This window comes from Oryza glaberrima, chromosome 8, assembly GCF_000147395.1.
Source record: "Oryza glaberrima chromosome 8, OglaRS2, whole genome shotgun sequence".
Classification (NCBI taxonomy): Eukaryota; Viridiplantae; Streptophyta; class Magnoliopsida; order Poales; family Poaceae; genus Oryza; species Oryza glaberrima.
Genome location: NC_068333.1, coordinates 18131199 through 18146229, shown reverse-complemented (window position 1 = coordinate 18146229; position 15031 = coordinate 18131199). Strand labels below are relative to the sequence as shown.

At 38.5% G+C, this 15031-nt stretch overlaps 1 protein-coding gene and 1 long non-coding RNA gene across 4 annotated transcripts; both read left to right on the top strand.

The window, feature by feature from the left end:
- The first annotated feature begins 2845 nt into the window (after window positions 1–2845).
- LOC127782947 (protein TIFY 6a) lies at window positions 2846–5651 on the top strand. 2 transcript variants are annotated; one of them, XM_052310239.1, is made up of 7 exons: window positions 2846–3078; window positions 3517–3764; window positions 3845–4119; window positions 4233–4317; window positions 4406–4763; window positions 4886–4943; window positions 5047–5651. In XM_052310239.1, the coding sequence occupies exons 1-7, from the start codon at window positions 3009–3011 to the stop codon at window positions 5249–5251; spliced, it is 1299 nt and encodes a 432-aa protein (XP_052166199.1). In that variant the 5' UTR covers window positions 2846–3008; the 3' UTR covers window positions 5252–5651. The 2 variants fall into 2 exon arrangements, with proteins under 2 accessions (XP_052166199.1, XP_052166200.1); XM_052310240.1 differs by having other exon boundaries at window positions 2847–3078; window positions 3532–3764.
- A 2554-nt stretch (window positions 5652–8205) lies between these two features.
- On the top strand, window positions 8206–14222 carry LOC127781406 (uncharacterized). Of its 2 annotated transcripts, XR_008018989.1 has the most exons (5): window positions 8206–10807; window positions 10892–10974; window positions 11191–11288; window positions 12506–12623; window positions 12749–14222. It is a non-coding gene; the product is annotated as an uncharacterized LOC127781406 (long non-coding RNA). The 2 variants fall into 2 exon arrangements; XR_008018988.1 differs by having other exon boundaries at window positions 8206–10974.
- The last annotated feature ends 809 nt before the right edge of the window (window positions 14223–15031 follow it).

The following is a 15031-nucleotide window of genomic DNA, read 5'->3' as shown; positions in this document are numbered from 1 at the left end:
TAGGCTGCAAATGAGTCCAGTACACTGTTAGTCATGCAAACTGCCAAACTCACTTTAAAAATGAGGTTAATTGCATCAATGTCACTACAAATATTCTATTTTAGATAAATACGACTACTATTTATGATATTGACTACGTACCACTGTAATTTAGGAAAACTAGCATAGTGGCCCGTACAGATTGTGCGGCTAGCATTATTATATTTTCTCTCTTATAATAGCATATATATTTTCTCAATGTATTATTCAAATATATTAAAATGACAATATAATTTTACATGTCTTATGAGAGCGAACTTCAAATATGCCTTTGAATTTTAGTTATTTGTAACTTGTATTTCTATATGTACTCTAAATTCTACTTTAATTTCATTAGTTTTATTTTGAATTTTAAGTTCTTATATGTATTCTATACTCTTCTTCTAATATTCCTTATTTTAATTCCTAATTTCTATTATTTCTGTATTTCTTTATGTCGATCTAAACTTATCTTTCAACATTTTTTTTAATTCCGAATTTCAATTATTTTTAAATTCTATTTCTATATTGACTCTATATTCTCCATCCAATATATTTTTAATTTTGAATTTTTTTTATTTCTAATTGTATTTCTATATGGACTCTAACCTCTACATTTAATTTTTTTTATTTTTTAATTCCGAATTTCCATTAGTTCTATTGTATAACGATATAGACTCTAGTCTTACCTTCCTATATTTCATACTTTTAATTCCGAATTTCAGCTATTATTAAATTGTATTCCTATATGAACTCTATTTTTTATTTTTCTCCTATTAATGTGATAAATTCTAGGCCATGAAAGCGAACGTGGAGGCTTCTTTTTCTATTCCTTTAATAATATAATAGATTGGAACCATACCACTCTAGCTCGGATTAATATAATTCACCAAATTATTATCTCAGATTGTTTGCTTCTTGCCTCTTTAAAAATACGTTTTCACCAAAAACTTTCTTTGAAAATACGTTTTCTCAAAAAAAACTTTCTTCAACTGCATTGATTACAACACATGTTCTACGTTATTTGTAAATTTATTTTTTAAAAATATTTAATTTATTATTGTAATAAGGTCGATAATCCACAACAATAATATGGTCAATCATCTATCCTTATTCTCTGTATGGATTTTCATCCTCTTGTAAATCATTAAATCATCCCAAGCAAATTAGAATGAAGCCTAGTAGTGACTAGTGAGCCACCGCATCAATATTGTTCGCTCTCACAACTTTCACTAGCCTCATATTCACCCTTGTCACCGAGTGGAAAATTTTGTGGTTTAATTATAACTGCAATTGGAAATTATCTTTGATTTTGCTTTAGGTACAGAACATCAAAACAATGCTTCATCCGGTCAAAAATATTTGTTGTTCAAGACAAATATTGATCAAACTGAAGTGTTACAGTTTTGTTCATCAATAATTTCTTGCATGCAAGAGCAAAACATTGCTTCGAAATGTACTTATATCATGATAAAATTGCCCACTATACAAAATCGTGAACTTATTTTCATATAAAATTTCCTATTGAAAATTTATAAATCTTTTAATCAAATCTTATTTTAAATTCTAAGTATTTATGATAGGAGGAAGTATAATATTTATATGCATACAATACTGCATTCGTACATGGATTCTTCAATTCACAATTGAATAGTCACACAAACTCAAACTCAGTCACTGGTCAGTGGTTTTGTATTTCTGTCAAGTGGTCCTAGGACTAGGAGTATCTTGCTGCATGCTCTTTCTCATCAAGGGCATTACAGTCATTTTACAGACGGCAATAAACAAATCTGCCCAAATCAACCTGGACTGACCAAGAAGAAAAATAAAATACTGCACTTAGAAGGAAAAAAACGAAAGCAACTCACAACCAAAATTTAAAATCAGCCGTGCGCACATGGTGGTAGGGTCAAAAACAATAGAAAAAATTAAAGGAAACTAAACATTTAAATTTAAAAAACCCTCAACGCCACCCCCACTAGCACACTAACCACATCGCTAATTCCAAACTCCCCCGTGACGCAATTTCTATCATTTTTTTTAAAAAAATTCAATTTAATTTTTTTTACCACTACTCCGTACCATGGGTTTGCGTGAACCCGCACACGAACCACGTGGGACCCACCGCCCTCCCGCTTGCCCAGGTGGGCCCCGGCGTCATACTCCGTGGGGCCTCGCGGGTTTGGATCGCAATTCGGCTCGTGTGTGTGCGCCCCCGCTGGTGGGGACACGTGTCGCCCCCGCGTCGCGCACGTGGTCGGGCCCACCTCACCATCTTAGAGCAAGTATAATGGTGAGCTAACTTATCTGAAGGAGAGATGTAACAAAAAAAAATTAAGGGGATTAGCTCTTATGCAAGAGCTAACTTAACACAATCTCCAAGACATTAAATGTATAAGTGAGAGATAGAGAGGAGAAAAAAATTATAGCTAACCTTATAGCTAATCTTATTATATACTATTATCCTTGCTCTTACTCCCCCGAGGCGTCGTCGCACGAGGCTTTAAATAATAATCCGCGGCACAACGCCCCCCCGCCGTGACCCCTACCGCCTCACTGACACCGCGGCCCCCATCATCCCCCGACCCCACCTGTCGGTGACCGCGGGGTACGTGGCGCGGGGGGTGGGGGTTCGCGTGTGCGGAGGCGAACCACGTGGGACGGGGACGGCGGGAGAGGAGGAGCCGGTGGGCGGGGTGGGGCCCACACCCCCCATCCTCTTTTTTTAATTAATTAATTAATTAAATGCGGTGAGCAATAATGATTAAATTATCTCTAACTAATCATGGCTCCCTCCTAAATCTCGCGAATAAATAAGCGAGCAATCGAATCGAAACGAAGAGAAAGAGAGAGAGGAAAGCGAAGCGAAGCACAGCAGCGCGAAGAAAGGTCAAGGCATCGTGGAGAAGAAGGAAAGGAGAGGAAGAGGAAGAGGGGATAAAAGTTTTGCTTGGATTGGTTCTTGTTCTTGAGGCGTTTTTTCGCGTGGGATGGAGAGGGATTTTCTTGGCGCGATTGGGAGGAAGGAGGAGGCGGCCGGCAAGCCGGAGGAGCATTCAGGTCGGTGCTCCACTGTTCTTCTTTGATGATGAACTCGTTTGGTTGGTTGGTTGGTGCTAGTAGTAGTAGTAGTAGCGGCTTAGCTCGCGGCCATGGCGATGCGGGTTTTTAATTGGGTGGGTGCGATGCGAGCTCGGATTTCGGGCATGTGATGTGATCCACCAGAGCAGAGATGGATGCGTGCAGCTGCGGATTTGGGATGGCATCGATTGGCCGCCCAATTCGCAGCTTTCCTTTTTGTTTTTGTTTAGTTATAAAAGAGGCTTTCATTTTTTTTTCAATTTTTTTGACGGCTTTAAATTGCTTGTTCAAATCGGCACGATTTTCTTGTGCGTGATTTAGCGCCTTTTTTTTTTCTTCGATTCTGCGTAGGTAAATCTGTGCTGCGATTGTTTGTTTTTTTTGGCTGTGCGTCGTGATTTGTGAGTGAATTTGTAGTTTCTCGTGATGCAGATTATCGAGGAGGAGGAGGAGGCGCGTCGGCGGCGATGCAGTGGCAGTTTCCGGCGACCAAGGTCGGCGCCGCGTCGTCGGCGTTCATGTCCTTCAGGTCGTCGGCGGCGGCGGCGAGGGAGGAGGACTCCAAGGAGGCGGCGGTGTTCGACCGCTTCTCCCTCTCCGGGTTCCGCCCGCCGCCGCGCCCGTCCCCCGGTGACGCCTTCGACGGCGCCGCCGCCATGAAGCAGGTTCGCCTCGCCTCCGATCTCCCCGTCGCCCACGTCGTGTCCCTCCCATGGTAGATTCTAACGGTCTGAGCTGTGTGCAGCGGCAGTTTGGATTCGACGGCCGGCAGCAGTACGCCGCCGCGGCGCAGCACGGCCACCGGGAGAAGGGCGTGGACTCCTACGGCGTCGCGGCGCCGCACCATTTCCCGTCGCCGTCGCCGTCGCCGCGCCACCCCGTGCCGTTCGGCCACGCGAACCCCATGCTCCGGGTTCATAGCCTCCCCAACGTCGCCGGCGGGAGCCCCTACAGGAACCAATCCTTCGCCGTCGGCAACTCGGTGGCCGGCTCCACCGTCGGCGTCTACGGCGGCCCAAGGTGGATAATCTCTACTCTGCTCTAATAGAAATCATTTCTGAATTTGGAGTGCAAAGCTAAGAAAAAAAATGAGAAAGCATTGAGCTGACAATTGGATGGTTGACTTGCAAAAGGGACCTTCAAAATCCGAAGGTGACACAGATGACCATATTCTACGATGGATTGGTGAATGTGTTCGACAACATTCCGGTGGAGAAGGTATCGTATCTTTGCGACGCGCGAAATCTGTTTGATGTTACTTCAGTTCTTGGGGGTATGATTCCTGATTGTGTCATAACTGTGGCAGGCTCAAGAACTTATGCTTTTGGCAAGCAGGGCATCCATTCCGAGTCCACCGAGTGCAGCTCGTAAATCAGATTCGCCTATTTCCGCTGCTGCGAAACTTACAGTGCCCGAGGCTTTGCCTGCAAGGCAGATTGTAGTTCAGAAACCAGAGGCTTCTGTGCCTCTTGTATCAGGGGTTTCAAATCCGATCACCATCGTGTCGCAAGCTGTGACTCTCCCCAAAAGCTCTTCTAGCTCCAACGACTCTGTGGGGCCGAAATCTGGAGGCCTACCGTTGGCTGTTACTCCTTTGAGCCAGGCATCCCCGTCCCAGCCGATTCCAGTAGCAACCACAAATGCTTCGGCTATCATGCCAAGAGGTATATGGCTCTACCTTCATGTTGCTAGTTCTGTAATGTTTTTGGAATTCTGAATTCCCGGCGTAACTACTGTAGTGTTTCATAAGGTATTCGAGATTGATTCATGTTCTTGCTTGTTCCAGCCGTGCCTCAAGCTCGAAAAGCATCTCTCGCCCGATTCTTGGAGAAGCGAAAGGAAAGGTATAAATCGTGTCATCGTGTGTCTTGTGGTTCTACTTTGCAGCTGAAATCTGTTACTATGGTCTTGTGCATATTTTTGACATGTGCCTTGTTTATCATGTAGAGTGTCAAGTGTTGCGCCATACCCATCCTCAAAGAGTCCACTAGAGAGCAGTGACACCATTGGCAGTCCCAGCACACCGAGCAAATCATTGTGCACGGACATCACCCCTTCGACCAACAACTGCGAGGACTCACTGTGCTTAGGTCAGCCAAGGAACATCAGCTTCAGCAGCCAGGAGCCCCCCAGCACAAAGTTACAGATATGAGACCTGGTGATCATTGTATACCGAAGATTCAGCTCAGCGAGAGTCGGCTGACCTTGATGCCAGATCGGACGCCTTCTTTCGCATCCGTGTTGGGTATGATGAGACATAGGAAGAGATCACTAGATGCTGTTTCTATCCTGGCTGCAAAATCTTTCTTTGGCTAGAGCTGTTTATAAGTGCTGATCTAGCCACAGCCGCCGCCACTTAGTAGTACGAGAGCTGTGACATTGCAGGTAATTTCAGGCTGTTCTTGATTATTTTTGCCCTGAGCCATAGCGGCATTGGACTTGAGAGGAAAAGAAATGCTGCTGAGTTGTATAGGATTACAGATTCGGCGTATGTAATTCTGCTGTTTTTTGGTTCTAGCCTTAAACATACAAAGCTAGCTTCAGAATTCAAACAGAGTATCCCTGATGCCAATATGGCATTGCCATGGCCATTTTTATATGTTCGGTACATTTGTTGTTGCATACTGTTTTGTGCATACAGGCGAGAATGCTTGTCATTGTAATGACTAGCGAGTTTTTGTAGCATGCACATCACGCAGCTAAGATTATTATGCTTCCTTTGGAGATCGCATGCAGTGATATGTTACAGTGTTTACTTGATTGTAGTCTCTCCCAAGCTAGTATACTCTACGTAGTCATAAATATTGTAAAAAATGACCAAAACTTGTGCTAAATATTAATATTTAATATTTATGGCTAAAGGGCTAGGAATGAAAACGGATAGAAAAATGCTCAGACCATTTCCTTTGCTTTTTTTTTCTTTTTCGGAAACAGAACCGAACGGTAGAACAAGAAAGGATATACTGTTGGAACATTTTTTTTAAAGAAAAATATATCAGAAACATAATTATTGCTACCTCCCTCATAAAAATTAAACTTCTACTTTTGAATATTTGTCTCGTAGAAATTGTATTTCTACTCCCGTTTCATATTATAAATCATTTTGACTTTTGTCAAAGTTAAATTACTCCAAATATAACCAAACTTGTAGACAAATATATTAATGTTTATAGCACCAAATTAGTTTCATTATATGTAAATTTAAATATATTTTCATAATATATTTGTCTTGGGTTAAAAATGTTAATACTTTTTTCTACAAACTTAATCAAACATAGAACAGTTTAACTTTGACTAAAGTCAAAACAATTTATAAACTGAAATGGAGGGAGTATTTAATATAGGACCCAACAAATTGATTACATCAAAATATATTTCCTTGTAATCTCTCTTCCTTCCATCCCATCTCTAACTCATTGTTTTAACCTTATTTTAATCAAGTTTATATATGAAATGTGTGCATACACTGTGTTCATTAAATGAGGTTATTATGATAATTTGTCTATTCTCCTAATGTATCCTTAGTTCCTTAGAAATTTATTTTTTACGGGACAAAAGTAGTAGAATCAACGTATCTAAGTGTAAACAAGTTGCACCCAATGTTTTGTTATAAATCAACATCATATACATCTACCATTTGAATACTTTACTAGCAATAATGTCTATGCGTTGCAACATGTAAAAACCAATTTTAAATAACTGAACAAAACTATCCCATTTGGTCATAAAAAATTGACGTTTAGATTAAGATTTGGTCAAACTTTTAAAATTCAAATCATTAATAGTTTCTCAAAATGAGTTTTTGAAACAAAATAATCTAAGTACTCTAAAAAAAAGTGATGGTTAGAATTTTAAAATTTTAACTAAATCTTATTGTGAATGTCAAATATTTATGACCAGATGGAGGAAAAGGTTTGCGATGCATATATAGTTGTCATTGTCTAGCTACTAATCCATCACCCACTATGGTCGATAAATTGTGATGGAATTCGTTAGTTTTGAAGTTGCAAACTGCAGTTTTCTTGTACAGTAGTGTGTGCGCACTTATGTTGACTAAAATGGCTCAGGTCATGAAGAAAATATTCCCGATATAATTATTTAGTCTATTGATATTTATAAGATTTAAGGTCAGCCTTCGTCAATAATGTGAACCATCCTATGAAAAAAGGTGAGATACATGATAGATGGACACCGCATGAAGTATTGATGTGATGTGGTGAGCCAATGTGTATGAGGCAAGTACTGAGATTACACAATGGGAAAAGCCGAGATACATGATAGACGTGCACTGTCTAAGAGAATTAACATGACAACTGGCTGACACAAGTCGATGTGTATGATCGTCAAAAATCGCAAAAAAAAAAAAGTAAGAACAATGGTAACATAAGATAAAAAGAATCCCATTTTTGAAATCACAAGGGGACACGGTACTGGTTGGCTTATTGACTTATTGTTTTACGAAAACACGGATACATTTTCTATTTACGCTATGCTAGAAACTGTCCATTTAGTTGGCTTGTGCCAAACACATCTAAATGTCAGACACTTAGAAGGCATTGTTAACAAAAATGAAAATAGTTCTTAAATCAACTCTTAGGCTGCAAATTAGAAGTTCAAGCACACATTTGTAAGGTGCAAATAACTATATCGTTTGTGTTCAAAATCCTGAATCGGAGTAAAATAACAAATGGATCAATTTGCCAGCAATCTAGGCCCATACATAACTACAAACGGACCCAATTAGGCCGCTACACTGGTAGCAGCCCAGATAAAGATGGGCCAAAGCGTTGCCATACCCAATGCGGGTGTATTGGATTGGGCCCACTGGTAGCGTTCCAATGTTGGGTTGGGCCCAATTGTCTAAAATGGGCCGACTGCTTCCTCCTTTCTCCGTCCACTCGCCGGAGTGAGTCACCCGCTCCCTCGCCCACCGCCGCCGGCGCCGCCTCCCTCCCATGCCCTCCGGCGAGCGCCGCAACCAATCCGTCCTCTGGGGTGGTGAGAGGGATTGGATGCGGCCACGCCCCACGCGGCGCGAGCAAACTCAGCAACATAGCAGCACCAGCACCAGCACCAGCACGAAGCGAGCAAGATGGCAAGGGGAAGATGACGAAGAAGATGACCAGATCAACGGGCTCCCCGACCGCCTTGAGCTCCGGCGAGCTCGCGTGCCGTCTGCGAGGCTGATGCCCCAATTCCTGTATCCATTTGTTGTGCTACTCTTTCTTCTGCTCCCGCACCTTTTTTTTTGTGTGTGTGATTATGATACACCTATATTTTTTTTAGATAATAAAAATGATTTACATCTTCGGCCTCTGCGAATAAGTATATGGCCAATTAGTCAAGAAAAGCTAAATAAAAATACTCGAGGCTATGGGACAAATCCTCATCTCCCAACCGATGATATATCAAGCTGAAATACCGAAAGAAAACACGTAGAATCTATAACGAATGATGCACCTATATGCTATGCCTGTATTCATGTTTCTGCAGGTAATTTTTGTTTGTTTGTTAAATTCTATTTTTGTTCCTGAAGAAATCATGTGTTCTGAACTTCTGATAGGTTGCTGTTGCGAAGGTGGAGCCTGATCTCTAATACAGCATGACACTTTCTACCTTATTGCATCTCATGGATTAATTCTCACAGTGTTGGAAAGAAGGGGCTTTCATTTTCATTATTCAGTTTTATTTGCCCTGTCTTTAATCTATTTTGCTTATCTAGTTGTGCTATTTGAAAAGTATAAAGGTTGTTTGGATGTTTACTTATCAGTTGGTGGTTACAGAATAGTATATTCAGTTTTTGAGTCTGTTAGTCTCATAATTGTCTATTTATACAGGTAAAATTTGCTACTTAGAAGACATTGATGATGTTAATTTTTTAGATTATTCTTTAGAAACAACATTTATATTTATTACTCTATATTTGTGTGCACAAGGCCTAACTGTTTTATATGTATAAAGACTGAAGATAATATGGAGTTTGATATGATTGGTGTTGATGCATCGATAACTAATGCCTTATGAAGAATCCTCGTACCAGAGGTATGCGCATGTTGCCATCTGTACCATACTACCATCTTGAAAACTGTTTGTTGCGTTCTAATGAGTCATGTATTTGGTGGTTCCATTCCAATACATGTACTTCATTATTTTAAATTACAATGTTCCTACAACGGAAAATTGAGAAAGTCCTCATGGTTGACAACACATCAGTTACACCAGATGAAGTTATTCTACACAGGCTTGGTTTGATTCCACTGGATGCAAATGGATCCTTTTTATTATATCTCAGGTCAATAACTTAAAATTTTCTAATTCCACATTCATATATTTGATTGCTATATATGAATACTTGTGTATGAATAATAGCTGTCTTATTCTTTCGTTGGGTTCTGAAGAGAACGATGCCTCATTATTGTGTACAAACTGCGTGTTTCATGTTAGAAAGGCCCCCAGCTTACAGTTATCTTCGCTGTCCTGCAACCTAACCCTTTCACAGTTTCCAATCATCTTATTTCTAAGTACGAATTTCCTCCCTTCCAATTTGAATTGTGCAAAACTGCAAAAGTGATTTATTTCTAAATATTCTTCTCCAGGTTATTCTTTGGAGTCATTTTTATTCACTGCTTTTTAACTTTTAAGACTAAATGCCATGTTTTTCTCATTTTTACTAAATAAGCATCAAGTTTACAAATTTATCTTGAAATTGTGGACCTTATTTTTATGGGAGACAATTTGCACCTGCCAGCTGCAACTGGATAGATTAAACAACCTGATTTGATGCTGTTAGTGACCTTCAAACAACCATCTCCTTTAAGCGAGGATGATCCAATTATCTGTTTGAAACATCACATTCTGTGCTACGAGACTTACATAAGAAGAAAACTGTGTTATGTTTCACAAATTGTGGATCCTTAGTCTTTAGATATGCGGTTAATGGGTAAATCCCCACATTGACGACATTTCATATTATTATCTGAATATACAGCATAAATCAGCTAAGGCACCAACCTTTTCTTCCATCTTAAAAAATTCTTAATAAAAGCCAAAACTATTTGGAATCATTTAAAAATATTTTGATGCCACATCAATCAGATTTACTTTGTTCAGAATAATTTACAAAGAAAAAAGTGAGGGTAAATCCTTGGCAGCAAAGCATGTGCCTAATGCTACTATGTACCAATATAATATTTTGTGTACCAAAAACTCAAACTATCTAAACAAATTTCTTAACTGATTTTCTGATACCATCATCATTCATGCACGCTGAATCAAACAGTGGATCCTTAGTTATTGGTACTTCAGCTTATTCATGCCAATTCTGTTATCATTGTTCTACTTGGAAAGCTTTGATGGCTAGACTTCTTGTTATCTCTTCTTTTTTTTTTGCGAAGTTGTTCTCTTATGCTAATCAATCATGTAAGAAATTACATTGCTAAAACCTAAGACTTATATCAATGATAAATTAAGTATTCTATTCTTTGTGCCCTTATCGTTATTATAATCCTGTCATATTTCCTGTAAGGTTGACTGATATTTTCTAGTGAGGTGTGGTTACCAGAAAATAGCCAATTAAATATGTCATCTCCTGCTCAATCTGGGAACAAGCAAAAGACTACACTTCCTTCGGCCAAAGCAAGAAGGATATCTCAAAAAGGATGGTGTGAAATTTAACGATATAACTATTATGAGGTTTGGACCTGGCCAAGTAAGTTTGTTATGGTGGTTGTTATCATGGTTTTCCCCTTGACACTATATGATATACTTGGTACCTATATCTGCTGTCATTTAGGCTTACTATTTGGATTATGGCGCTTTGCTGAGTCCACATGGTATAATAAAGATTTCAACCCAGTCATTTCCTGGAATCCTGATGTATGTAGCTTTACCATTATTTTTGTGACCAATCAATTTTTTTTGCGGCTTAAATTTCTGCTGGAAACCTGAGTTCATGTGCATGCTGATAGAAATTTCTGCAAAGATATTTTCTTGTAGAGACCTGCTACTCTGAAATTGCTTTACTAATTTTTCATGGGGTAATTCTCCGCAAACCACCGTGCCTTCTAATTTGCCTAGTCGGTTCTATTTTAGGCTATTGAACTTGAGGCATATGCTGTTAAGGGAATGAGGAAAGTTCATTCTAAGTGGTCTCCAGTTGCTACTACAGCCTGGTACAGAATTTCCCTGAGGTAAAATTCTTTTGCTGGAATCTCTTATAAGAAAACCATGAGTTGCTATATACTATTGTTTTCATGGCTTAGTGTTATATTATTGTGTAGTTGTTTTTCTCAAAGAAGTAAAAATTGATGATGCAGATAGGCTAGTGAAGAAGTGCCCACTCAATATTTTTGACATTGAAGATCAGGGAAACTGCAATTTCTGTTCCCACTAGCTATGGGCGTTGTTATTTTACTAGTGTTATCTTGGGATATATAGTTAGGGAATGGTTGTCACTTGCCAATCCTAGTAGTACCAAACAATGCGAGGTCATCTACAGCTCTTGAGTAAGAGGTTGTATTATTGTCTGTAATGTCTATGTCTCTTGCTTGGATGGTATTCTTTTCCCAAAGCTACTGAATGGAGGTGTGTACACGAGGATAAGGGGAGGGTGCAGAGTTGTATAGTATCTCTTGCTTGAGTAACCAGTCACCTTGTTTATTGAAGACTGGCTAGTCCTTAGTCCTTACTATCTAACACTGATCACTCATATTGGCATTTATTTTACAGAATTTTCTATATTTGTAGTCGCTTTAATGTGTTTGGTGGACATCGAAACACGAGATTCTCTTTATAATATCAGTTATCATTAATCACTGCAACATTATTAACACATTTGATTTACCTAAACATGTTTCAAATTATGCATGGTGAGAGCTGATGAGAAGCTCTCATTTAGCATTTTGATTGGAGAATGTTCCTCCCGAAAAAATTTCTTAAGAAGGATGATGGTTTTTTAGTCTTTCTAAGTCCTTACCAAATAAACTCCAACGCTTGAGTAGATGTGAAAATGAGTGATAGTTTGTTGAGTTTTAAGTTGATTCAGAGTTCAAACAATAAAAGGAAAAAAATCAATACCCATGAAAATTTGCAGAATGATAGGTGTTCAGAACTTCAGATCTTCTTTTACAAAGCTCTGCTAAAATATCAAGGTGCTAACACTGGTGTGTGTTGCTGTGGCTTTAGCCTTCTGACTCATACTCCCTCCGTTTCGCAATGTAAGACTTTCTAGCATTGTCTACATACATATAGATGTTAATGAACCTAAACACATACGTATGTCTAGATTCATTAACATCTAAATGAATGTGGGCAATGCTAGAAAGTCTTACATTGTGAAACGGAGGAAGTATAATTGAAGCAATGGTTTCTACCTGTTCTTTATCATCCCTTCTCTCTCTATATGCAGGGGAAAAGATAGCAATTGTTGCTAAGCCAAGAGGCACACACTCTTTGCAGGGAATGCGTTATTATGGGACCATCTGGGGAACAAGTAGGACTAAAGCGCGTTAGAGACCACTTCATCTGTAAGTACTGGAATACATGTCATCGCCCGCCTTTCCTGAATTTGACGCCTTTTGTAGAATTCGTTGCTGTATCAGACCAGTTATCCTGTTCTAATCACTACTTGTCTATTGTTTCCCCTGGCTAGTTGAGATAAGCTGAGTCCACTGGAGAAGTGCAAAGAGGATGATATCTGAACGGTCATGAGTCATGGTAGACCAGCACAACTAGCGTCTCTGTATCGCTCTGGTGGTCACTGTAGTTCTTTTCATCATTATATATTTTGTTAGGCACATGTTATGCAGAAATTTATTTTTCCTGATGAAACACCAAGTTAGTAATGTTAATATTTACTCTTGCACCATGATGCTGTGACAGAAACAAAAGCTCGACACTGGATTTGACCTCCCAGTTTACCAATCACATCATTTGCAACTGTAGTTTTACCTCCTGGCTCCTGTACTTGGGCCTTCACTCCTGTTGCACATCCAGGTCAGTCTATTAATGCTTCTCAGCTCATTTTCATACAGTAGCTCTTAATAGTTGATCTCGTTAACTGCTTTCTCTCTCAAAATGAAAATTAGCCCAACTTCGTAGATATTTTATCTACAATTAGTCAACTTATATATACACCTAGTGTATAAAAATTATACTCATACTTCAAGTACTTTCACAAAATGGTTTCAGATATTAAGAACATAGCTCATGAAAAATTAATCTTTAACCTTACAATATTTTTTCTGTATAACATATTTCATATGAAACTCATCGGAGATTGTAGTAGGAATAAATGTGTTAGAGAGAAAAAAAAAAAGGCCATGTAATTATTCAGTGACGCAGAGCTAGCATTGCCATGTTGATTTCTGGAGGGGCCCAGCATACTTAAGTGTTTAGACAATTGCTAGTTTAATCACCTCATATTAAAATAAATTAAAACATTTCTGTGGCTATGCTTAGTAGCAACGAGAATCACCTAACTAGTTTTGGTCCTAGGTTCGCCCCCACTTGCTTGTACTAACAAATCAAGATAAAAAAAAAATCAACTTGTTGCATTTGAACACATGCATGGATCATGGATGTCCAGTGACCAATCACATCATCAAGAGCCATTTCACCAAGGAAACTACACCATTCTTCCATCTCACTGCTTCGTTAGATTTATGTCACAACTAACAATAGTACTTAGGCTGCGTTCATTTCTGAGTGATTGAGAGAGAAAACACCTTGTTTTCCGCGCGCACGCTTCACAAACTATTAAACGATGTGTTTTTGCAAAAATATTCTATAGGAAAGTTGCTTTAAAAAATCATATTAATCCTTTTTAAAATTTAAAATAGTTAATACTTAACTAATTATGCGCTAATGTCTCATCTCATTTTGCGTATCTTCTCAATCTTCTCTTTTCCTCTCCTCTCAAACTCAGCCATCACAGAAAGTGATTGTGTGGTTTGGACGTTTGGTAGGGTTGACACTTTCAGATTAATCTGCAATTCTGTTTTGCTGTGCATGCAAGTATAAAATAGTTGGTGTGTGCAGGGATAAGCTAAGGTGGGTCATGAGTTGCATAACAAATTAAAGAAGAACTATCTAGCTATATCTAGGTGTTATGCTGTTGCTTTTCTGGTCCTGACATTATATATATATATATATATATATATATATATATATATATATATATATATATATATATATATATATATTACATACTGTATCAATAATCAATTAATCAATTGATAGTTTATTCAGATCGTGTGGGGTGTTATGTTCTGGCTAGGTGAGCCGTCGTCTTTCTATCTATCTGGAGTTTTGCTGTTAATTCCTTTGATGAAAGCAAGAGATCTTGTCTAGACTTTAGGTTATTGTTTCGTTTCACTTCTCAATTTTTATGAAGTAATTTTCTGTGGTCGGTGAAGGTGCCGTTCTCCTGTGTGTCAGTTTGTGTGGTGACAATGCGTCATTGTGTCCTCGAGCATCCGAGAAAAAAGTAATTATCAAGATTGGCCTATTGGATCATGACTACTGTGTCAGTAGGAGTAGAGTTAATTAGTTCAGTTCGCTATCCTACCAAAATTTAGTAACATCGAAATTTTGTTTTGTGAGTAAACCAAACGCCACTTTAAATTATGATATAGTACTAAAATTTCAGTGATTTCTATCTATCCATCTTATAGTAATACCTCATCTATTTTTTAATATATGAGACCTTTAATGTTACAATTTTTTTAATATATGACACCGTTAACGCGACATTTGATCATTTTTCTTATTCAAAATTTTTATGTAAATACTTAAAAGTATAAGTCATAATTAAAGTACTTTAATGATAAAACAAATTACTATAAAGAAATGATAATTATATATACTTTTTAATAAGATGAATATAAAAGTATGGTATATAAAAAAATAAAGGGAGTAGCTCTGTCCCACTGAA